We start from the raw sequence: 20,679 nt of genomic DNA on the forward strand, positions 1-20,679 counted from the left end.
GCTGTAACACTTCTCTGGAGCAGAGCAGAGCTGTAATGACTTCTCTGGGAAAACCCGCCCCTCCCAGAGCAGAGTTGTCTCACTTGCACTGGGGAAACCTTCCCCTGGAGCAAAGCTGTAAGATGCTATGCTTACTGTAACTTTGTGGTATTCCTTGGCCCAGGACTGCCAGGATACCTTTCCATCCAAGCTGCTTACAGATTCCTTTTTCATTACATACCTTCATGGGAAAATGGTATCTGTGGTGTAACAGGCCCCCCAGACCTTAGCACAACTGATGGCGTAATGGAGGTACCATTCAGGCCTTGGAACCCAGCATGTAGGCAGCAGCACCACTTGCCAGAAAGAGAACAAAGATCTAATCCATCAAAGTCCACAGTTCTGGGGAAGTCCCTGGGTGTACTAATCTTGCTTTTTGGCTTCTATAGTTCTACTTCTGGATAAATGTTCTTTATAACAGGGTGTGTCATCTCAGGATATGGTTTTCATGCTTAAAAGCCCACCCTGAGAAAGGCTTTGAACTGCACTCGGGTCCTGAATACCCAGTGTAGTCACTGGCCTGCTAATAAAGACTTTCTATTGCTTGAACCCATGCCTGAGTGGTCTTCTCCAGTGAACACCTCACAACAGTCCTCTACCAGTGCTGACTGTACCTCTTCAGTCACAATGACAGATCAAGAGAGAGTCATCTAACCCTGACTGGATCAGTAATCCCTGTATCCTAAGCCATGACCCGACCTGTGCCTCCCATCCCCCAAAAGGATTCTTCTCTGAAAATCAAGAAACGCAAGCTGGGCTTAAGGATCCTTTATCCACTGGGTACTCAAGTAAGCAATGACTAATGGGCATGGAATAATCAAGAGATGACTTAGGCTGTGTAATGGTTAATTTTCTGTGTCAACTTAACTAGGTTAAGTTATACTCAGAAGGTTTTTAAAACATTATTTCTGGATATGTTGATGGTAGGGATGTTTCTAAAGGATCCTGGCATTTGAAGCAGAGTAAAAACAGACACATCCTCACACTGTGGGAAGGTGGCATTAAATCCCTTGAGGGCCTAAATACAACCAAAAGGCAGAAGAAAGGCTTGTTTTTCCTCCTTACTCAAGTGGAATATTCTGCTGCGGTTGGACCTCGTTGTCTTTGGACCTTGGGGCTTATATCAAAACCACACATACCACCAGCTTTTGGGGCCTCCAGATTACAGGTTGTAGGTCATGGAACTTCTCTACCTGCAGAGTCATGTCTCATGTTCCATCTCTTTACATCCATCTATGTAAATCTATGTACCTACATCTCAGCCTGTTTGGCTCTATTTCTCTAGAGGACACTGAAATAGGATGTAAAGATCTATGTACCTATATCTCAGCCTCTTTGGCTCTTTTTTTCTAGAGGACACTGATATATATATTTTTAAAAACTGATATAATTATTGCAATAAGACTTAAGGGAAGGGAAAGCACATGTGTTTCCCTCGAGGTTAGGTGAGTGTCATGAGAAAAGGACTGTCAAGAAGTCTATCGAACTGTTGAGAAAAACGTTAGAAATAATAATCACACAAGAAGGAGATGTTGCTCCCTCTCTTACCACACATTTGTAACCATCAGCTTCTAAGACTCGGAGAGGTGATTGTAGGGAGAAACCTATGAAATTCCAAGAAAATGACTCAAGAATCAAAATCTGTAGGAAGAAAAAAATCTAAAATATGTTAATACTAAAACATGGTTCGTGTGGACCAGAAAAGGGTTGGTTGACACATTAGGAAGACACGTGGTGTGAAATGTTAAACAGAAACAAAAGTGAGGTTGAAAGGTGCTTATCTGTTGGGTAACTAAGACCTGGAAGCTCTCTGGCACTGAGAAAACCAAGGAGCTGTAAGGTAGGGGTCCTGGTTACAGAAGAGATGCCTAGTCACTGGTGAAAGGGGAGGTGGGGCGATGGAGAGGCCTGTGAGACAGCTGCTGAGGTCACAGAGGGAAGTTTGAGCGGAAGTGGTGAGAGGCAGGTGAAAGATCCAGCAGGAGGCAAACAGAAGGGTGGGCCTCTGCCATACTTTCCATCAGCAGCAAATGAATGTCCCGGGAGCTAAGGTGGGAAATAAAACAGCATCTGCCCCTTTATTTGGCCAGCTGAGGGAGGATCAAAAGGGGGGGTTCAGAAATGACAAGTGACTACCAGTAGGCTGGCTTTGGAAGTCAAGGAGAAAATCAAAGGAAAACCAGCGTTGACATTAGACAAGTGGGTGACGATGGGTGTTTCTTCAACTTTCCATTGAACAGGGGCTCCAAGGGCTATGAGAGGAGAGTTAAAACTGGAGAGGAAAGTGAGGATGAGAAAGGGCTGAATAAGGACAGGCCGAAGAGAGCTGAGCATGCTGGAGTGTTCCCGCAATCCCAGACTCTGGAGGCTGAGACAGTGGGAGAGCTGCGAGTTGCAGGTCAATTTAGGCAACAGATAGGCTGTATCCAAAAATAAAATCGAATAAAAATAAACCAGTGTAAGACTATTTAAAACGTATTTACATCCCTTGTGCCTGGAGGGGTGGCTCAAGCTGCCGGGAAGAAGAGTGTTGTGTGTCCCTCCTTCGTCTACCGAGATGCCTTAACTTGGAGCATCAGCAGTCGGTCTGTATTCCTGCCAGTATCACTTGCTCACTTGCCTCCCTGTGCTACAAGCTTCTTGAAGGGCTCATTTTTTTTTTCCCACTTTTGTGACTGACCCCAAGACTTTATGCTGCAGGCTTGCGGAGGTCATTCTTGTTTGCTTTGATTTATTGCCAAAATTTTATATCTATACTATAGTTCCTATCATTTTACTGTATTTTCTCCCTGTTCTTGTGTATAATTCAGTTAATTTTGCTTATCCTGAGGTTTTGTGTCTATTCATGGTACAAAGCAATGGGTTTCACAATGACATACTTGTTCAAATGTACCATGTACTTTGATCATATTCACCACCCATCACCCTTTCCTGACACATTTCCCCACTCTCATGTGTGCACACACAGTAATAATAATAATAATAAATTTTAAAATAAATTAATAGATTTGCTTAGCCAAATGTAGAGCAACATTGCTATTCCTGGGTTTTATAAGCATAAAATAATGAGATATTTTATATTCTCTTTGCTTTGCACTCTCTTTAAACCCAGAGTGTATTGTATATTTGCACTTCTTTTCAGCTTAGGCACTTTGCATGCAGCCCAGGGATGGCCATATTGCACAGGGAACTTCTAGATCTAGAGTGAAGTTAGTTCTCACTTGTCACTTCTCACATGAAGGCTCTGGTTTGCATCACCTTCCACCAGTTCTGTTTAGAGCAAACGTTCAATAAATTATTTACATATCTCATATCTTGCAATAAAGAACTCATGGAAAGTATTAGGTTCCCTTATCAAAGAGACTCCAGGGATACTCAGCCCTTCAATAATGTGAGCATGCGTGAAATGGCACTATCTATGAGCAAAACAGGAAGCTCTCTCCAGACACACTCCTGGCACTTTGATTTTGAAATTCCAGCCTTTAAAATGGTGAGAAATGCGTGTATAAACTACTCAGCATGTGGTATTTGGCAATTGCAATGACGTGGACTACTCATCAGGTGTGTGCATGTAAACATGGTGGCTACAGACACAGTGAACACTCAGCTTGCTTGTGTTTTAACGTTTCAAGGACCAGTCAGGTCTCTGTCCAAAGAGAAGACAAGAGGAGCTATGTGTTAACCTTCTGTGATCAGGAATAGGTCTCCTTTGCAAGTGGGAGGAAAATAGGAAAATTCTGCAGGATATTTGTGCTATCCACATTGGGAAAATTCTGTTGTCTGTGACTTAGTCATGTTATCCCATCCACAGGCAGACACAGCCTTCCTATGTACCCAGACAGAGAAAACAATGCAATGAGCAAATGATATCTCTAACAACATTTTATTGCTTTTTCTTCCTGGTTTTGGGGCTGGTATCCATAGAAGAGTTGTTTTTTTTGTTTGTTTGTTTTGTTTTTTTTTCCTGAGACAGGGTTTCTCTGTATAACAGCCCTGGCTATCCTGCAACTCTCTTTGTAGACCAGGGTGGCCTCAAACTCACAGAGATCCACCTGCCTCTGCCTCCTGAGTGCTGGGATTAAAGGCATGCACCACCAGCTCCTGGAGAAGAGTATCACATTTTAAATAATAATGAAAATGATAGTTAAGTCTTATTCTTGGCCTCTGTTATTGATAATGAAAAATAAATTATTTTGTCTCCACTTAACAGAATGTAAGGTGGGTTTTTTTTTGTTTGTTTGTTTGTTTTTTGTAGAAATGTGCGTATCCTCCCATCCTCAGAAATTTTTTTTTAATCTCTTTTTTGTGGTTGTTAAAACTTTAATATATTTAATAAGAGCTATAGTAAAAACTTAGATAATACTTTGGAAAAATCTGTAGAGATAATAGCATATGACTTTCTTTTTGGTAGCATGATGGCTAGTTTTGTCAACTTGACACAGCCTAGAATTACACAGAGAGGAAGTCTTACATTGATTTGGCCTATGGGCACGTCTGTGGGGATTGTGTTGACTGTTATTTGATATGAAAGACCCAGCCCACTATGGGCTATACTATTCCTTAGGCTTAGGCTGTGTGTGTGTGTGTGTGTGTGTGTGATGAACAGTATGAGAGAGAAGAAGACTTCTGGGAGCAAACAAACAAGGATTCATGTGTTTATTCTCGCTCTGCTCTGGACCGTGGCTGTGAGGCTTTAAGCTCCTGTCCTGACTTCCCTACAATAGTGAGCCATCACCTGAAAGTGAAAGCCGAGGAAGCCCCTTTTTCCCTAAGTCACTTTTCATAGGAGTGATTTACAACAACAGCAGCAATGAAACCGGGACAAGAAGTTTCGATTGTTAATTTCACTAGTAGATAATGTGGAGTTATCTTTATTACTCAGAATTAGAAGATAATACATTGTGATATATTATGTCATGTTTTATGGATTATGTTGGCTGATAACTTACTTAAAAATTTTGCATCAGTAATCATAAGCAAGGAAAGCTATAGTCTACTCTTATCAATTTTGTCATGACTCATAATTTACAAAGTGAATTTTTGAGAGTTTTTTTTCTGTTGTTTAGATTCTTGGACTGTTAAAATCATATCTGAGTCCATCATTCAGGGCAGTGGTTGTAGCTGGAAGTTTCTCCGGTCCTGCCTTGCCCAGGAGTCTGGACAAATCTCTCCTACTCAAGGTCCCACAGCCACTTATAAAATAATTACTCAGAGGCTTATATTAATATAGACTATATGGCCTATGGTTTCAGGTTCTTGCTAGCTAGCTCTTTCATCTTAAAGTAACCCATTCCTATTAATCTATATGTTGCCACATGGTCATGGCATTACCAGTCTGCTAGAATCTTGTTGCTCCTTGCACAGTGGCTGATGTGATCTCCTAAAAGGAGAGGAGGCCCAATGTGGGGCAAGAGTTTCTACCTAAAACCTGGCCGGGCGGTGGTGGCGCACGCCTTTAATCCCAGCACTCGGGAGGCAGAGGCAGGCGGATCTCTGTGAGTTCAAGGCCAGCCTGGGCTACCAAGTGAGTTCCAGGAAAAGGGCAAAGCTACACAAGAGAAACCCTGTCTCGAAAAACCAAAAAAAAAAAAAAAAAAAAACCTGAGAGAACTTAAGAAGAGATTCATCCCGACTCCGAGGCTGGATGGGACACAGAGAAACTTCCCTCTGCAGTGGCTACCCTGAGTGTCACGGCAATCATGCTGTTGTGGGTTATGCTCTAAGTACACTGGCGCTGTTGGTGTCCAATCCTGGCAGTGTATGTCAAATCACTGATTAGAGCTACAGTATTTTGTAGCATGAATCTTAAAAGGTCTTACTAATAAAAACAAACCTGGAGCCAGGTATTGGGGTGAACGCCGAAAGATCACAGAAACAGCACAAGCCACAGCTAACCTTACATCCCCAATTCCTCAGCTGATCTTGTTTCCTCAAACTGAAAGCCTCTGTGAATGGATCTCAGCTAAACTGCTGATTAAAGCCTAAGAGCTTAACTAGGCTCTAGTTCCTGTTCCTCATACCTTATATAGCTTTCTGCTTCCTGCCACCATTTCCTGGGATTAAAGACGTGTGTCACCATGCCTGGCTATTTCCAAAGTGTGGCCTTAAACACACAGAGATCTGGATGGATCTCTGCCTCTGGAATGCTAGGATTAAAGGCATATGTGCCACCGTTTTCTGGCCTCTATGTCTATCTAGTGACTGTTCTGTTCTCTGACCCCAGATAAGTTATTAGGGTGCACAATATATTGGGGGACACAATATCACCACAGTATTTAAAAGTGTTTAAGTATGATATATGACTTACATGAATTCTTTCTGGTTATTGTTATGCTCATCACAGCAGTCCACTTTTACCGGGTTTTTTTTTTTTCACTTTTTTTAAAATACATTTTTTCACTCAATATATTCTCATCACCATTTCCCCTCCCTCAACTCCTTCCAGATCCTCCTCACCTCCCCACATCTCCACATATTCAACTTCATGTCCTCTGTCTCTGTCTCCTCTCTCTCTCAAACAAAAACAAATCAAATTTTTAAAAGACAAAGCATAAGAAACATGCACACAAAAAGCATAAAAACACAAAATCAAAAACTATAAAAATTTTATATATATATATCCAAACAAAGCAATATAAGATCTATCATCTTCTGTGAGGTTTATTACTCAGCAAGGGTTCATTGAAGAAAACTAATTTTTCCTTTTCCTTTGCAAGCAGTTTTCAGTTGTAGATAACTTTTTGTTTAGGGATAGAGCTCATGTTCACTTCCCCTTCTCAGCACTGGATGCTCTCTGGCTTGGACCTATGCAGGCTCTGTGCATGCTGCCACAGTGTCTGTGCGTTCTTATGTCCAATAGCCCTGTTGTGTCTGTGTTGGTTTCTTTAGCAGCATCTATCCCCTCTGGCTCTTCTTTCTGCCTCCTTGGCCATAGTTCACTGAGCCCCAAGGGAAGGAGTTTGATGAAGACATTCCATTTAGGACCAAATGTTCCAAAGTGTCTTACTCTCTGCACATTGTCCAGTGCTGGGTCTCTGTGTCACTTCCCATCTACTGTAAGAGGGAGCTAAGTCACTGATCTACAAGTACAGCAGAATGTCGTTAGCAGTCATTTCATTACTATGTTCCTTTAATGTAAGAATAGCATTTGGTCTTCCCCTATTCCCTTGGCCCATCTCGTCTCGGGTTCTTGGCCACGCTAGCAGTGTCAGGCATGGGTTCGCTCTCATGGGGTGGCCTTAAGTCCAATCAGAGGGTGGTCGTTTACTCAGACAACATTTGTGCCAGTATGGCACCAGTGTGTCATGGAGGCAGGTCACCATTGTAAATTGCAGGGTTTGTAGCTGGCTTGGTGGCTCCCTTTCTCCTCTGGTAGCATGCAGAGTACCTTCTAGAACCATGAAGACAAGCCAGTAGAAGTCAAGACACCCGCTTGACTTCTCTGTATTTAATGAGATATGTAAGTGTTGTCTTCAGCAATAGGGGATTACCATCAGTTAATGGAGATCAATCAATGGCCTTGACAATAGTGTGAGTTGTTTGGGGGTTTCCATGGGGCCCGTTTGGCCAACAACTCAATTAGATGTAGCCCATTCCCGGCACTGAAAGTCACTTGGTAGTAAAAGATGTCTAGTTGGGGCTTTGTATCCCCTGGTATTTGGTGACTCCATTTAGATTTCTTTCATATATGTGTGTATTTTAAGAATATTCTACTAGTAGATTTCCATATGATTCCTCAAATGGCCCTTTGTTAATGTCCCTTACTGTATTCTCTCCTGTATCCTCTTTTCTCTCCCTCTCCCCATTTAATACTCCCATTCCAGTCTTCCCTCTGAGTCTCCACAACTGTATATTCTATTTCCTTCCTGGATGGAGATATTGGGGTGTCAATAGATAATAGATAAACCCCTGATCACATGGAGAAAAAGTACTATGAAAGAGGATATACTGGAAAGAAAGGAGAGAGAGGGAGAGAGAGAGAGAGAGCTGAGTAGTTCCCTTACTGCTTCTGTAGTCCTAAAACTATATCCTGGAGTTACAGATAGTTGTGAGCTGCCATGTGAGTGCTGGGAATTGAACCCAAACCCTCTGGAAGAGCAGTCAGTGCTCTTAACAACAGACCCATCTCTCCAGCCCTGTTTCCTTTTTTTTTTTTTTAAAGTAGGAACAGATAATCCCCTAAAATACTAAAATTAAAAAGGACTAAAGAAGCCCGACTTTTGAGAACATGATAGGTATCTGGCTTCTGTTCTTTAATTTATTTCTTTATTTTGAGACAGGGTCTTACTGTGTAGCCCAGGCTGGCCTTGAACTTATTATGTAGCCCAGGCTGGCCTTGAACTCACAGCTCCACCTTCCTCTGGAGTACTAGAATCAAAGACATGGCCATCACACCCAGCTGGAATCTGATTCTAAATCACAGATAACTAATGAAGCATCATCACCACAATACAAACCTTATTTCAGAAAGACAATGCCATGTCTAGTGACATCAGCACCTAGGTTGTTGGTCTTTGACTGGCCAAAAGCACACTCTGTGAGCCTAGTATGACGTGGGTCTGTCTTTATCATCCTCGACAGGGCTCCCAGACAAGGTTTGCGCTCTGATGCTAGCCAGCAACTGAGCCCATCTTTTCCAAGATCTTTTGGCTGTGATTTCAAGCTTGTAAGAAACATCCTATTATTTCAGCAGCAAGAAATCTTTCTTTGGAGCTTGTCATCCTAGAAAGAGCTACCCCCCAAAATGACGAAATTTGAGCATAATCTAAAATGTTGCTTATGTTCTTGTTCAAAATCATATTTCTCTTTAAAAATCTATGAGGAAACAAAATCAAGGTATTTGATCTTTTCTGACAATGTATTTGAGTACGTTTTTAATGGGAAGTGCAACTTTGTTCTTTAGATATTCTTATAATTGATAGTAGCATTGTCTTTTTTTATTTTTTATTTTTTATTTTTTTATTTTATTTTATTTTTTTTTTTTGGTTTTTTGAGACAGGGTTTCTCTTGTGTAGCTTTGCGCCTTTCCTGGAACTCACTTGGTAGCCCAGGCTGGCCTCGAACTCACAGAGATCCGCCTGCCTCTGCCTCCCAAGTGCTGGGATTAAAGGCGTGCGCCACCACTGCCCGGCGCATTGTCTTTTTTTAAAGAGCACAAGGCAAGCAGCTGATAAAGCTGTAGAGAAATGTATCTGGCCTCAGGACCAACCTGATCATTTTTTGCTATACACCTCTTTGTTGGTCTTTCTAGGGCAATCCTAGCTACAATTTTGTTTTTTCTATAAACATAACAGCTATTGACCAAATGTTCTGAATCAACATCTATTAAAAGAAGATATATAAATAACCAGGAAATATATGAAAGATGCTCAATGCCAGTAATTACCAGGGAAATACAAAGCCACTTAAAATTGTCTATTAACAATAAGACAAAAACGTAACAGATGTTGATGAAGTGCAGAAGAAGGAGAACTTTTGCATACTGTTAGTAGAAATGCAATTATAAAAACAATAGAAAGCTTGCTCAACTTGAAAGAGGACTGCCATATGATCCAGTAGTTCTGCTATTGGGTATACATCCAAAAAGAAGGAAACTTGTGGTGATATATTGTGTACCCTAATAAAATTTGCCTGAAGATCAGAGAGACAAAGGAATAAGCTGCCACTTACCTCTGGGACTCCTCAGCCTGAAAAGCTCTAGTTCTTGTCTCCTCCAGCCTTATATACCTTTCTCTGCCCAGCCATCACTTCTGGGAATAAAGGAGTGTGTCCTTCCCAGTACTGGGATTAAAGGTGTGTGCCACCACTGCCTGGCTCTGTTTCTCTCCTACACTGAATCAATCTCATGTGATCCAGGGTGGCTTTGAACTCACAGAGATCTAGATGAACCTTTGCCTCCCTTTGAGTGCTAAATTAAAGGCATGTGCTACCACTGCCTGGCTTCTATGTTTAATTTAGTGGCTTGTTCTGTCCTCTGATCTTCAGGCAAATTTTATTAGAGTACACAATATATCACTACATAAACTAGTATGTTAAGTAGACATCTGCACCTACCTATGCATTGTGTTATTATTTACAATAGCCAACATATGGAATCAGCCTAAAAGTCCATCGACACATGAACAGATAAGGAAAATGTCATATATATATATATATATATATATATATATGTGTGTGTGTGTGTGTGTGTGTGTGTGTGTGTGTGTGTGTGTGTATATACATACACAGTGGATTATTCAGTAATAAAAATGCTCCGTAGCTACTTACTGTAACATGAACAAGCTTCCAGGATATTAGATTAAGTGACATAAGCCAGGCATGTATAGAAAGATAAATACTACATATTCTTATCGAACATGGAAGCTAAATATTTGATTTGACTGATGTAGAAAGTAGAACAGCATTATGGGAAGATGGCTAACAGGTGTGTGTGGGAGCAGCTGACTAAGAGTAACTTCTAACAGTTCAGTCGCTGTAGTTGCTCATAGTTGTTTACTTCTAAACAGCTAGCAGGAAAGATTTATAGTGTCGCACCTACACACACATTTACTGAGGCTGTAGCTGTGTGAATTACCTTGATCTCATCACTAAACATGCTCTATATGCATTTGTATCTCACATTGTGCCTCATAAATAGGTACACTGTTTCTATGTGCATCCAAACTTTCAAACTATATTCCGAACAAGAATCTTTGAGCACACTTTCTGCCTAGCTATTAGGCTTGCTGCAATCCTAACCCAAACTGGTGTGAGCTGCAGTGAATGCCAGAGGTCTGCTCTGTTCAGGAGAGCCAGGGCTGGGAGCAAAGGCTGACCAACTCCTCCCTTACCTACAGCTTTGCTTCACCTCCGCATTTCCTGCCTCTGCTCACCTCCAGACTCCACCTGACTTTCCCCATTCAGAGTTCCTTATTGTTTTTATAACTTCCACTCCACGTTCATTCATTTTTTTCTCCCATAAACTATCCCCAAATTCCATCATTTTCAAATTTTCCCCCATTAGTCTTGTTTGCCCATATAACTGTAATTTTGCTAGTTATGAATTGTAAATGTAATTATCTGTGTTTTCCGATAGTCTTAGGCTACCCCTGTGAAAGGGTTACTCACCCACAAAGGAGTATCGATTCACAGATTGAATCCTGGTTTACAGGCTTCTGAACTTGGTATTGTTATAATTGCCATTTTATAGGTAAGAAACCAAAGCCCAGAGTTGCATGGTTGGCCTAGGTTCTCAGACCCCAGTGAAAATGAGACACAAATCCATCTCATGCTGTTTGACACCAGTATCCATCCATGTTGTTAACCTTCATTAAAGTAATTTGCTTAACACACACACACACACACACACACACGCACGCACGCACGCACGCACGCACGCGCACACACACACACACACACACACACACACACACACACACCCTTTATGCAATAACTCACTGAATTTTTCAGAGCAGATCAAGTTGTCCTTAAGACTTGTTTTATTTTGTAATCTCTTCCTTTCAAAACTCTACTGCCTCGTAGACATAGTGGAAAAAGCCATAAGCAAGAGTATCTCTGAGGAGACTTTAATTTTGAAATGCGGAGCCATTGAAATGTGTCCTTGAGGGGAAACAATGAGGCTTATTTTTTTAATTAAGAAAATCTTGCCAGGTGGTGGTGGTAGTGCACACCTTTAATCCCAGCACTAAGAAGGCTGAAGCAGGTGGATCTCTGTGAAGTAGAGGCTAGCCTGGTCTACAAAACGAGTTCCAGGTCAAGCTTCAAAGCTACACAGAGAAACCCTGTCTTGGGGGAAAAAAATCTTGTAAGTTGCTAAGGAACTGAACTGCTTTTTGATTTTGACTAATTTGCTTCTTGCTTGGCCTCCTTCGCTGTGTTCTTTATTATTCCACGGCCACCAGTATCTCACATTCCCTCTGGAAGGAAACGGAACTCTGTCAGGATCTGGGTAATATTAAGAGAGGGTGTTATGAATGATCAGACCTGTATTCAATAAGGAAATTTTCATAGCCCCGATTCTGCTGTTCCCCATTTTAAAAAGACCTTTCTCTAGTCTCCCATCTCCCTTCATCATTTTCTCCCTTCCTCTCCGCGTTTCCATTTATTTGTTTTTGCTTGGCTGTCTGGCCTTGTTAAACCCAGGATGGAAGGACAACGGCCTGGGAGTCCCTTTGAAGGACTCCTAGGTCTCTTGAGAGCACTCAGGTGACAGACCCTCAACTCGACCAGACCTTGTGTCTGAACCCTTCCAGGGCAGGCAGATCCCACCCCAGCAAGTTGCCAAGCCCCGGGCTCCGCCCATTCCTCCTGCGCAACCTGGAACGGTTGCCTCCCTCTGGATTTCCCCTGGGGTGAACGTCTCGGCTCCGAGGCGACTCAAGATCTCAGAAGGCGCGTCTCTCCTGAAACGTGCCCCGTAGCAGGGGCTGCCGTTGGCAGCTGCCGCCGAGGCTGCGAAAGAGGCTCTCCACCTGGGGCGAGCGGCGGCCCAGCTCGGCGGGAGGACGCGGTGGCGGCGTGGGTGGAGGCGGGGGTGGCGATGGGACCCGCAGCCCGGGGTCGCGGCTGCAGAGCCGAGTGCGTGGGAGGAGACAGCGCGCACACGCCTGCGGCGGCGGCGGCCAGGGCTTAGGCTTCTGCCGTCAGCCCCTTCTCCCGCCTCTCGCCCCAGAAATGAGCTGGAGCATCGCCGGTTTGATTCCAGAGCCCGGATCGGGTGGGTTCTTTTGTTTCTTTGTTTTAATGACAGTTCCCAGCCCTTGGGCATGTCATGCGCAATTAATTTCCTGCCTCTTTTCAAGGCAGCTGGGGTGATTTTTTTTTTTCTGCATCATCCTTTGGGGGATGGTTGTTTATGATGTGACGTCAGCGAATTGATTTTTCTCTCGTGAATGAGAGGGAGAGACACATAGAGAGACAGAGAGACATACATAGACAGGGAGACAGAGAAGGGGGAAGGAGAGAGAGAGCACGAGCCGGCCACAGATGACAGATGTGCGCAGAAGCCAGGTGCTGACATTTGAAATTCCTTCAGGTCAAAATGAGGTTGGAATGGAAATGTGAAAATGTGTTGCCAAGACCTGGAATCACTGAGAAGTTTTTTCTTTAAAAATGAATAAAAGAGAAAAACGAAAAAATCCCCTGGGCAGCTCAGTTTCCTGGGCTCCTTTCTCGCTGGCGTCCCCAGTCACAGTGGCAGCTCAGAGATCATCGGGCGCCCGGGAACCGCAATAGGCTTGCGAGGACCACGAGGAGGGGCGGGGGAAGTGCGTCACCAGGTGGGGAAGGGGCTGTGTTTTTGGAGAGGAGCGGGAGGCGGTGGGGGTGGCGAGGAATGGGGACGGGAAATGGGTTCCGTGCGCTCTCCGGGGGTATTGTGTCAGGAGATGCAGGCTGGCTACCATGTGACGCGGTCCAGAGCTGAAGGGATTGGCCGAGGCAGTGCAGGCGGTGCAGCTCGCCGGCTTGCTGTTCCTCTGCCTTTCTCTCTCAGCATCTTCCTGGGAGCTTGTAGGTGAAGCAGCAGCACCAGCAGCATCCATGGCCTGTCTTTCGGGTTAACGCTTGTCTCCTTTGGCTTGGCAGCAAGCAGAGCAGACCTCAGCAGCGACATTGTGAGGACTTAGCTGGGACCTGGAAGCACATCCTCCTGTGTTTTTTCTGACTCCTTGGAAATTAAGGAATGCAATTCTGCCACCATGATGGAAGGTAGGATTCCCTCTGCTGTGGTTGGCTGGCTCCAGGCAAGATTTGGGTAGACCGGTATGGAAGAATGCATGCAGCCGGTGTCTGTGTCTAGAACCTGGCTGCCAGGGTTTTTGCGAGCAGAGAAGGCAGTTTGCTTGCGACCGTTCAGGGCTTAGACTAATGGAATCAAACCACAGGGTTTCTGCCTAGCTCAGAACCTCCACAGCTCCCAGCCCCTTTGAAAGAGAAAAAGCCCAAGTGTTTGTAGGAAGCTGAGACAGCGAGGAAGAAGCTTGCAGACCAAACAAGTTGGGAGAAAAGATAAGGTTTTTTTTGTGTTAGGTTCCTGAAAGCATGCTGGTTAAAATCTTTGCAATGGAAACTTGTTTTCAGAAATTGACATTAGACAGGAGAGGTCATCGACAGAGTTCTTTACACGCTGTCGTTGTCAGTGAACTGTTTACATATCTTAGACGATGTTTTTTGATCTCTGAGGTTTGCATTATAACATTGGAGTGAGGGGCGCAACAAATTTGGTTCATAAACTAGAGTTTTATGGGGGCTGTAATTGCAGCAGAATGAGCTCTAACAAAAATACCTGGGCCTCTTGGCTCCTTAATCGGGATCATACCAGTTCGGAAAGGAAATGGCTCTTAGCTAAATATCAAGTGATTATTTGCTGATAATCTTACTACATGTAACATTAAGTGTAAGGAAGAACTTTCCCTGGGAGATGCTGTTTAAAATACACATTATTCTACTAACATGCCCTTTCCAGCCTGAGGTAGTGACAGCCAACATCACCTTAGAGAAAGCAACAAATTGGTCAGAGAAGAAGCAGGGAGCTCTGTGCTGGCTTCGATTTTCGGTTTCCACATTATAGGATGGTGCTAAACTCCTGGCCTTTCCTAAGATGACAGGCAGAAATGTTGTACCCAGTTTGGGTTTTATAATACAGAATCCGGTGCATAATGGGTCTCAAATCAGCCACTGACACAGCAGAGAGGCTGCCTTTTAAGTCAAGGTCTGGCCTACTAGTTGTCGATGGTCAGTGGACCTTATAAATTTACTAAACTGAAATAAAAGGAAACCAGTTTCAACAAAACCTGCAATGTAACCTGTACTCATTTGGCAGAAATGACTCTCTCTCTCTCTCTCTCTCTCTCTCTCTCTCTCTCTCTCTCTCTCTCTCTCTCAGAAATGAATGTCTCTCTCTCTCATCATCATCAAATGTCATTAGTGTGATTTGAGGGAGTGAAGAATTCTGGGGCAGAAGCTCACAGATTTTGGGAAGTAGCCTTAAAAGGAGGCAGGATATCATTCTGTTTATCGCCTGATCTCATTTTTCAGAGAGCTAAGTAATATTTTTTGACTAAGATTAAATCAGTTTTTGTTAATTCAAAATTAATTTAATCTTTGAATAACAAGGCAAGGTAAACAGAAAGAGTATAATTTATGTAGTTTTCAATTCAAAGCCCATATGATTTATCTTCATGGGGGCGGGAATCTTCTCTATAGAAGTATTATGTTTTTTTTCAGCTAAATTTTATGTAGAATCTATTAAAATGCACCTGCATACGTTCCAATTCAATTCTGACCTTCCATGGGGAATTTGAGGACCTGTCCTTTTATACTTCTTGCCTTGAAACTATCGCATGAGTTCTCTGGAGCTGGTAGCATTTCCTGATGCTCATTAGCGGTTCTCCGGGTAATAAGGTCTGGTGTGCCATCCAGAACGTCAGCTCGAAGGCCTGAGATAAGCTTATCTGAGCTGCAGAAACTGAAATGGGAACTCGTAACAAAGACTGGCGTTGGAGCTGAAGTAGCACCATGGCCAGCTTGCCAAATTCATCCCATGAAGGATGTTATCGTCACACTAGTAGGGATCAGAGGTGGACACGATGGGTACAGTTGTTTCTAGAGAACCTTTGGGGGAGTGCCCCCTGCTTTCCAATTTCACGTGAAACTAAGAAATGCTTTCTCTCCATAATTCCTGCTTAAATGGTCTCCTATTAATTGTTCAGTGACCTTGGAAAAACAGGTGGGAGCCTTAACCAGGAATCTGTTTGCCTGTCGATGGCCTTCCAATTACACGGCCAGTCTTTTTAGCAATGTCTGTGTAGATTTCTGATGCTGCATCCCAGAATCCCTCTTCTAAATTGTTCTTACTCTGAAGGTGTGATATGGCAGTTATGTCCACTGAAATCACCTCTAGAGAAAGCCAGGCTGTTGCACATACCACAGTAACCTTGGAAAGCTAAGGAACCTCCAAAAGGTGCCCCAAATGCTGCCATGGCAGCTGTCTGCTGAAATGCCGCTGTGTACTGTGAGATTGCACTACCGAGCATCTACATAGTCTGTTCTCAGCCAGTTCCTGTGTGCCACATACACATGGTCACACATGCATGTGCAGTCATGCACATAAACACAGTTCTAGAGAGGAGAGGCTGCAGTTCGTACTTGTGTGTATGTGCATGCACATTGCTATATTGCTACAGTGTTTCTGTATACAGCTTTGAGAAAGCATGGCAGGGCAACTTTTCAGTCCCTCTATTCTGTGGGAAACAGGAATAAATACACATTTAGCTGAATAGCTCATGGTTCAGATTCATGTCTGTGTTTGTTTGGAACATGATATAGGCTTCATTCACCCAGTGTCTTTGGGAAGGCCTGGTCTTAGATGAGGAATGGTACCACCTCCCTCTTGTTCTAATACTGTGAGGGGCAGCTTCGTAACTGCAGGATCCTTATATAGCTCAGCAGCAGTATGTGACTCCGTGGCTCTATCTCAGTTATTCTCATGAAAGTAGTATCTTTTAAGAGACTTGATTTGTTGCTGCCTGAATTCCTTAATTTTTGGCAGTGGTCGGTACTGAGTTGTGTCTTTGTTGAGGGAAACTACATGATGATACTCGGATGCAGTATGGGATTGAAGGAAGAGGTGGCAAGCAGAGGGAACTACTGCTATGGGTCTGTGCATTGGGTCTGTGCATTGGGACTGTGCATTGGTGATGCTAAGATACAGTCAGCATGGTTAGGGCAGTGAGTCAAGGGCTAGTCTTTGATATGTTATTATTAAAAATCTTAAGTGGTATTTCCTAAGATAACTGAAAGTAATCTAAGGTCTCAGAATCTTTTCATTTCTTGCTATTAAATATGTTTCTTGTCCCATGCAGAACTACCTGGTACTCTGTTTTGGATTCCATCTTCAGGCTCTTAAGTGCTGCTATATTCAAATATCAGTTTCCTCCTGCCAATGGCTTCATTCTGTATAACAGTTTTTAAAAGGAGAAAGCATACTTTTAAGGATTTAGTTGCAATTCAATGTGACTAATAAATTTTAATTTATTTGCTACTCACAGGCATGTCTGCATAGGTGTATTCTTGATAGAATATTTTATAATACTTTTTCCAGATTTAAAAAATTAAAAATAATACATTGTCATAGAAAATAATACCCATGGTAGAATGGAATTTGAATTTATGTCCATATAACAAAACAGACCTTGAAGAACTTTTTCTTTTTACTTTGCAGCAGAGCAGAGATGTTAGCCACACGGAAAAACAAGCCTTTGTTTCTACAGTTGCATATTCTGTTTCTCTCTACTTAAAATATGACTGCTGGTAGAACCCTGCCTTTTCATTCCTTATTAGTACTTTTTATGCCCCAAATGATTACTTAGATGATTTTGTCCAATTTGAAATTAGCTGAACATCTGTTGCTGCAATAAACCTGTAAACTCTAGAAATGGAATTTTCTATTTGGAAAATTCTTTGATGTGATTTACAAAAAAAAGCAACAAAGCCTTTGAACAAGAGTGCTCATTTTATAGTTAGCTCAGAGGTTTTAGAGAGAGTGCCTCAAATGCTACTGATTCCCTTCCCTTAAATGGTGAAGTTACTTTAATAAATCTAAGCATGCATCTGAGATTTTAATACCCCTCTGTCGTTTATGTAATTTCCCTCCATCTTCAGGTACGAGTTGGGAAGAGACTGTTAGATGCTTCAGTTATTGTGTGTGTGTGTATGTGTGTGTGTGTGTGTGTGTGTGTGTGTGTGTGTGTGTATGTGTGTGTCCCCTGGATCTCAGTCTATAGACAAGGCTGGCCTCAAACTCACAGAGATCCGCCTGCCTCTGCCTCCTGAGTGCTGGGATTAAAGGCGTGTGCCACTGCCACCCAGCTAGATGGTTTAGTTCTTATCCAATCCCAGTGGGCAACTTCAAATCTCTGAAGAGAATGGGTAGTCATCTACTAGTCCATCAACAGCAATTAGCCCAACTTTAGACTGAAGACTAAATACTTGCCATGAACAGGACAACTATCACAGTGACGCAGCAGAAGAGAATGATGGCATTAAATGTGTTTTTAATTTCAAGTATTGCTTCTGGATATTGTTGTTAGTCTTCCCACATGACTTATCTAAGTCAATTATTAACAAAGAAAACTTAATTAGAAGAAAATGAGGAGCTAGAGACAAAATTTGAAAGCATCTCCAGAAATTATTTTACATAAAGAAGCTTTAGAGACTTGTGATAATACTGTAGTTTTTCAATTATGTTCAGTTTTACTTTTCAGTTCCATTCTTGTGACTTACCTTTTCTTAATTCCATTTTATCATAGGACACGTCCAATTGAAAGGTCCTTATATAAACTCTCAATGGAATGAAGAAAGGGAAAGATTTTACTGAAATGACTAGAAAGGAGTTGGAGATAAGATTTGATAGGTTATGGTATGTTTTAGCTTATGTCTTAGAACCCTGAGAAGAAATGGACTGTGTGAAGAGGTGGTCATAGATAAAAAGCAACAGGAAGTATGGCGAGGACAGGATCCCCTGGGGAGAAAGCATGTGTGGGCAAAGGTATTGGGGCTAGCTTGTCCGTGCGCTGGCCATACTTACTTCAGTGGATACATCATTGCTTATTCACCAGTGGACTAGGTACTGGAGAAGTACTGCAGATGTGGGAGGGATGAGGCTCCATTCTTGGGGTCTGAATATCAGTTCATTGCCTCTGTAGAATATTAGAAACATTCTATATTATATACATATTCTCTATATATAAACATATTTATATATGTTTCTAATATGTCAAACATCTATATTTAAATTTCTTATATCATGCTGCATCCTTGTTTGAAATTTCCATTCTTCCCATTTGCATTTCTCTTTACATCCACAGTCTACATGAGCCTGCATGCTGAGCCTGCTGTCTTCTTCAGGTTCAGCTAATGCTTATTGATAATAATACTACGTGCCTTCTAGTATTTAGAATAGACTTTTTCTTCCATCCAAGGTCTTGCTTTGCAAAAATCATTTTTCATAGCTTGTAGAATCACTAATTCTCTTATGATTCCTGCAAAACCTCCACTCTTCAACAGGATTTCCTTTTGTTCATGTTATCCCCAAATCCCCAACACATACCTTGGGCCACTGAGTCCCCATAGCTGAAGTTAGAGCTTGAAGGTAAATTCTCAAAGACAGGCATTTGGTCTACCACGTTCACCTCTGTAGCTTTCATACCTAGTGGTGGCCTAATACATTTGTTCATTGAGTAAGTGAGCATAACTAGATATAAATAAGTAGCTCTTATATCTACATGCTGTCCATGGTACCTGTAAAAAATAAATGTTCAAATTTATGTTCTCACTAGAGTCTCAAAACTTACAAACATGACACAATTAGGAAATAAGACAATGTAATAAAGTGCTAAAAGAGATTGTTTATTTGCAAATATGCTTACTTTACTTGGGTGATTATTTCTGAGGAAATTAATTCATAATGGAAAGAGACACATTATGCTGCACTATGCAAAGAATTCTGAGTCCATTTTATCAATACACTGGATGCCTTCCTGATATTTGTGCCTTCCTTTCTTCCATTTTCCCTCCACCATTCCTTTCCTATGTTCTTTTTCCTTTCTCTGCTTAAAAATGGAGAGATAAATATCAATGAGTATACATTTGAGCAATGTGCTGGTGTTTGCAATGATAGCATCACAGAATGTGAGCTTTTTCAGATGCCAAGTTTTTTCCAAATAAAGAATTTGTTAGTCTTAGGAGTTCAGTGTGTTCACTGACTTCTGTAGTTTGGGCTTTTGTATATAAAGAATATGGTGGTTCCAGAAGTAATACTTGAGTGTGAGTCTAAGTTCTGGGACTCCTTGGCTGGGTGCCTTGGGGAAATCGCTTTACATTCCAGGCTGTTTCCTCACGACAGAATGAAATGATTGATCTGTCCTATATCTAGAACTCCCAGCTCTAAGAACCCATTGTCACTGCTGAATGATTGGCTTCTCCCACATTTTTCTCCCTCCAGGGTTGAACTCTGAGGCTAGACTCTTCTTCCTCCAAGCTCAAAATGTATGCCTGCATGCAGTTAGCTCAAATACATTGCTCTTCTCCTTTGTTGTGTAATACTCTCCAGTTGTTGTTCTGTGTGCATGCCACAGATTAGTCTTGCATCATTGCTGTACTAGAAGACAAAAGCATCTATGTACCTGTCTGCTATAGAACCTAGTATAGCACCGTTTCTTTATCCATTAAGATTGTGTATAGAACTAGTGAAACTACAGAGAATAAGTGTCTGGAGAATGAAGCCATACATCTATATCACACCCCTCTCCTCAAGGTCCAAGAAATATCACAGAAGAGGGGGCAAAAAGATTGTTAAGAGCCAGAGGTTAGGGAGTCCCAGAACAAAGCTGTGTCTTCTGGACATGACAAGACCAATGCACTGATGGATTCACAGTAGCTATGCTTGCCTGTTGTGGTGGTTTGAATAAGAGTGACCCCTATGGGCTCATATATTTGAATGCTTAGTCACCAGGGAGTGGAACTGTTGGGAAGGAATAAAAGGATCAGGATGTATGTCCTTGTTGGAGGAAGTGTGTCACTGGGAGTGGGCTTTGAGGTTTCAAAAGCCTGTGTCAGGCCCAATCTCTCAGCTACTGCTCA

General features: G+C 42.3%; 1 protein-coding gene across 28 annotated transcripts in view; it reads left to right on the forward strand.

Moving 5' to 3' along the window:
• The first annotated feature begins 611 nt into the window (after positions 1–611).
• Positions 612–20,679, forward strand: part of Sgip1 (SH3GL interacting endocytic adaptor 1) — a 199,285-nt gene continuing 179,217 nt past the window's right edge. For 8 of the 28 annotated variants that reach the window (XM_042271475.2, XM_076564587.1, XM_076564590.1 and 5 more), the window contains exon 1: positions 13,463–13,746. In XM_042271475.2, the coding sequence (XP_042127409.1) occupies positions 13,737–13,746 (10 nt within the window). In that variant the 5' untranslated portion in view covers positions 13,463–13,736. Of the gene's footprint in view, positions 828–1,969; positions 2,091–12,618; positions 12,755–13,338; positions 13,747–20,679 lie in introns of those variants that run through there. The other 20 variants (XM_076564594.1, XM_076564606.1, XM_076564604.1 and 17 more) reach the window with 10 other exon arrangements.

This window comes from Peromyscus maniculatus, chromosome 2 (genome assembly GCF_049852395.1).
Source record: "Peromyscus maniculatus bairdii isolate BWxNUB_F1_BW_parent chromosome 2, HU_Pman_BW_mat_3.1, whole genome shotgun sequence".
NCBI classification, from domain to species: Eukaryota; Metazoa; Chordata; class Mammalia; order Rodentia; family Cricetidae; genus Peromyscus; species Peromyscus maniculatus.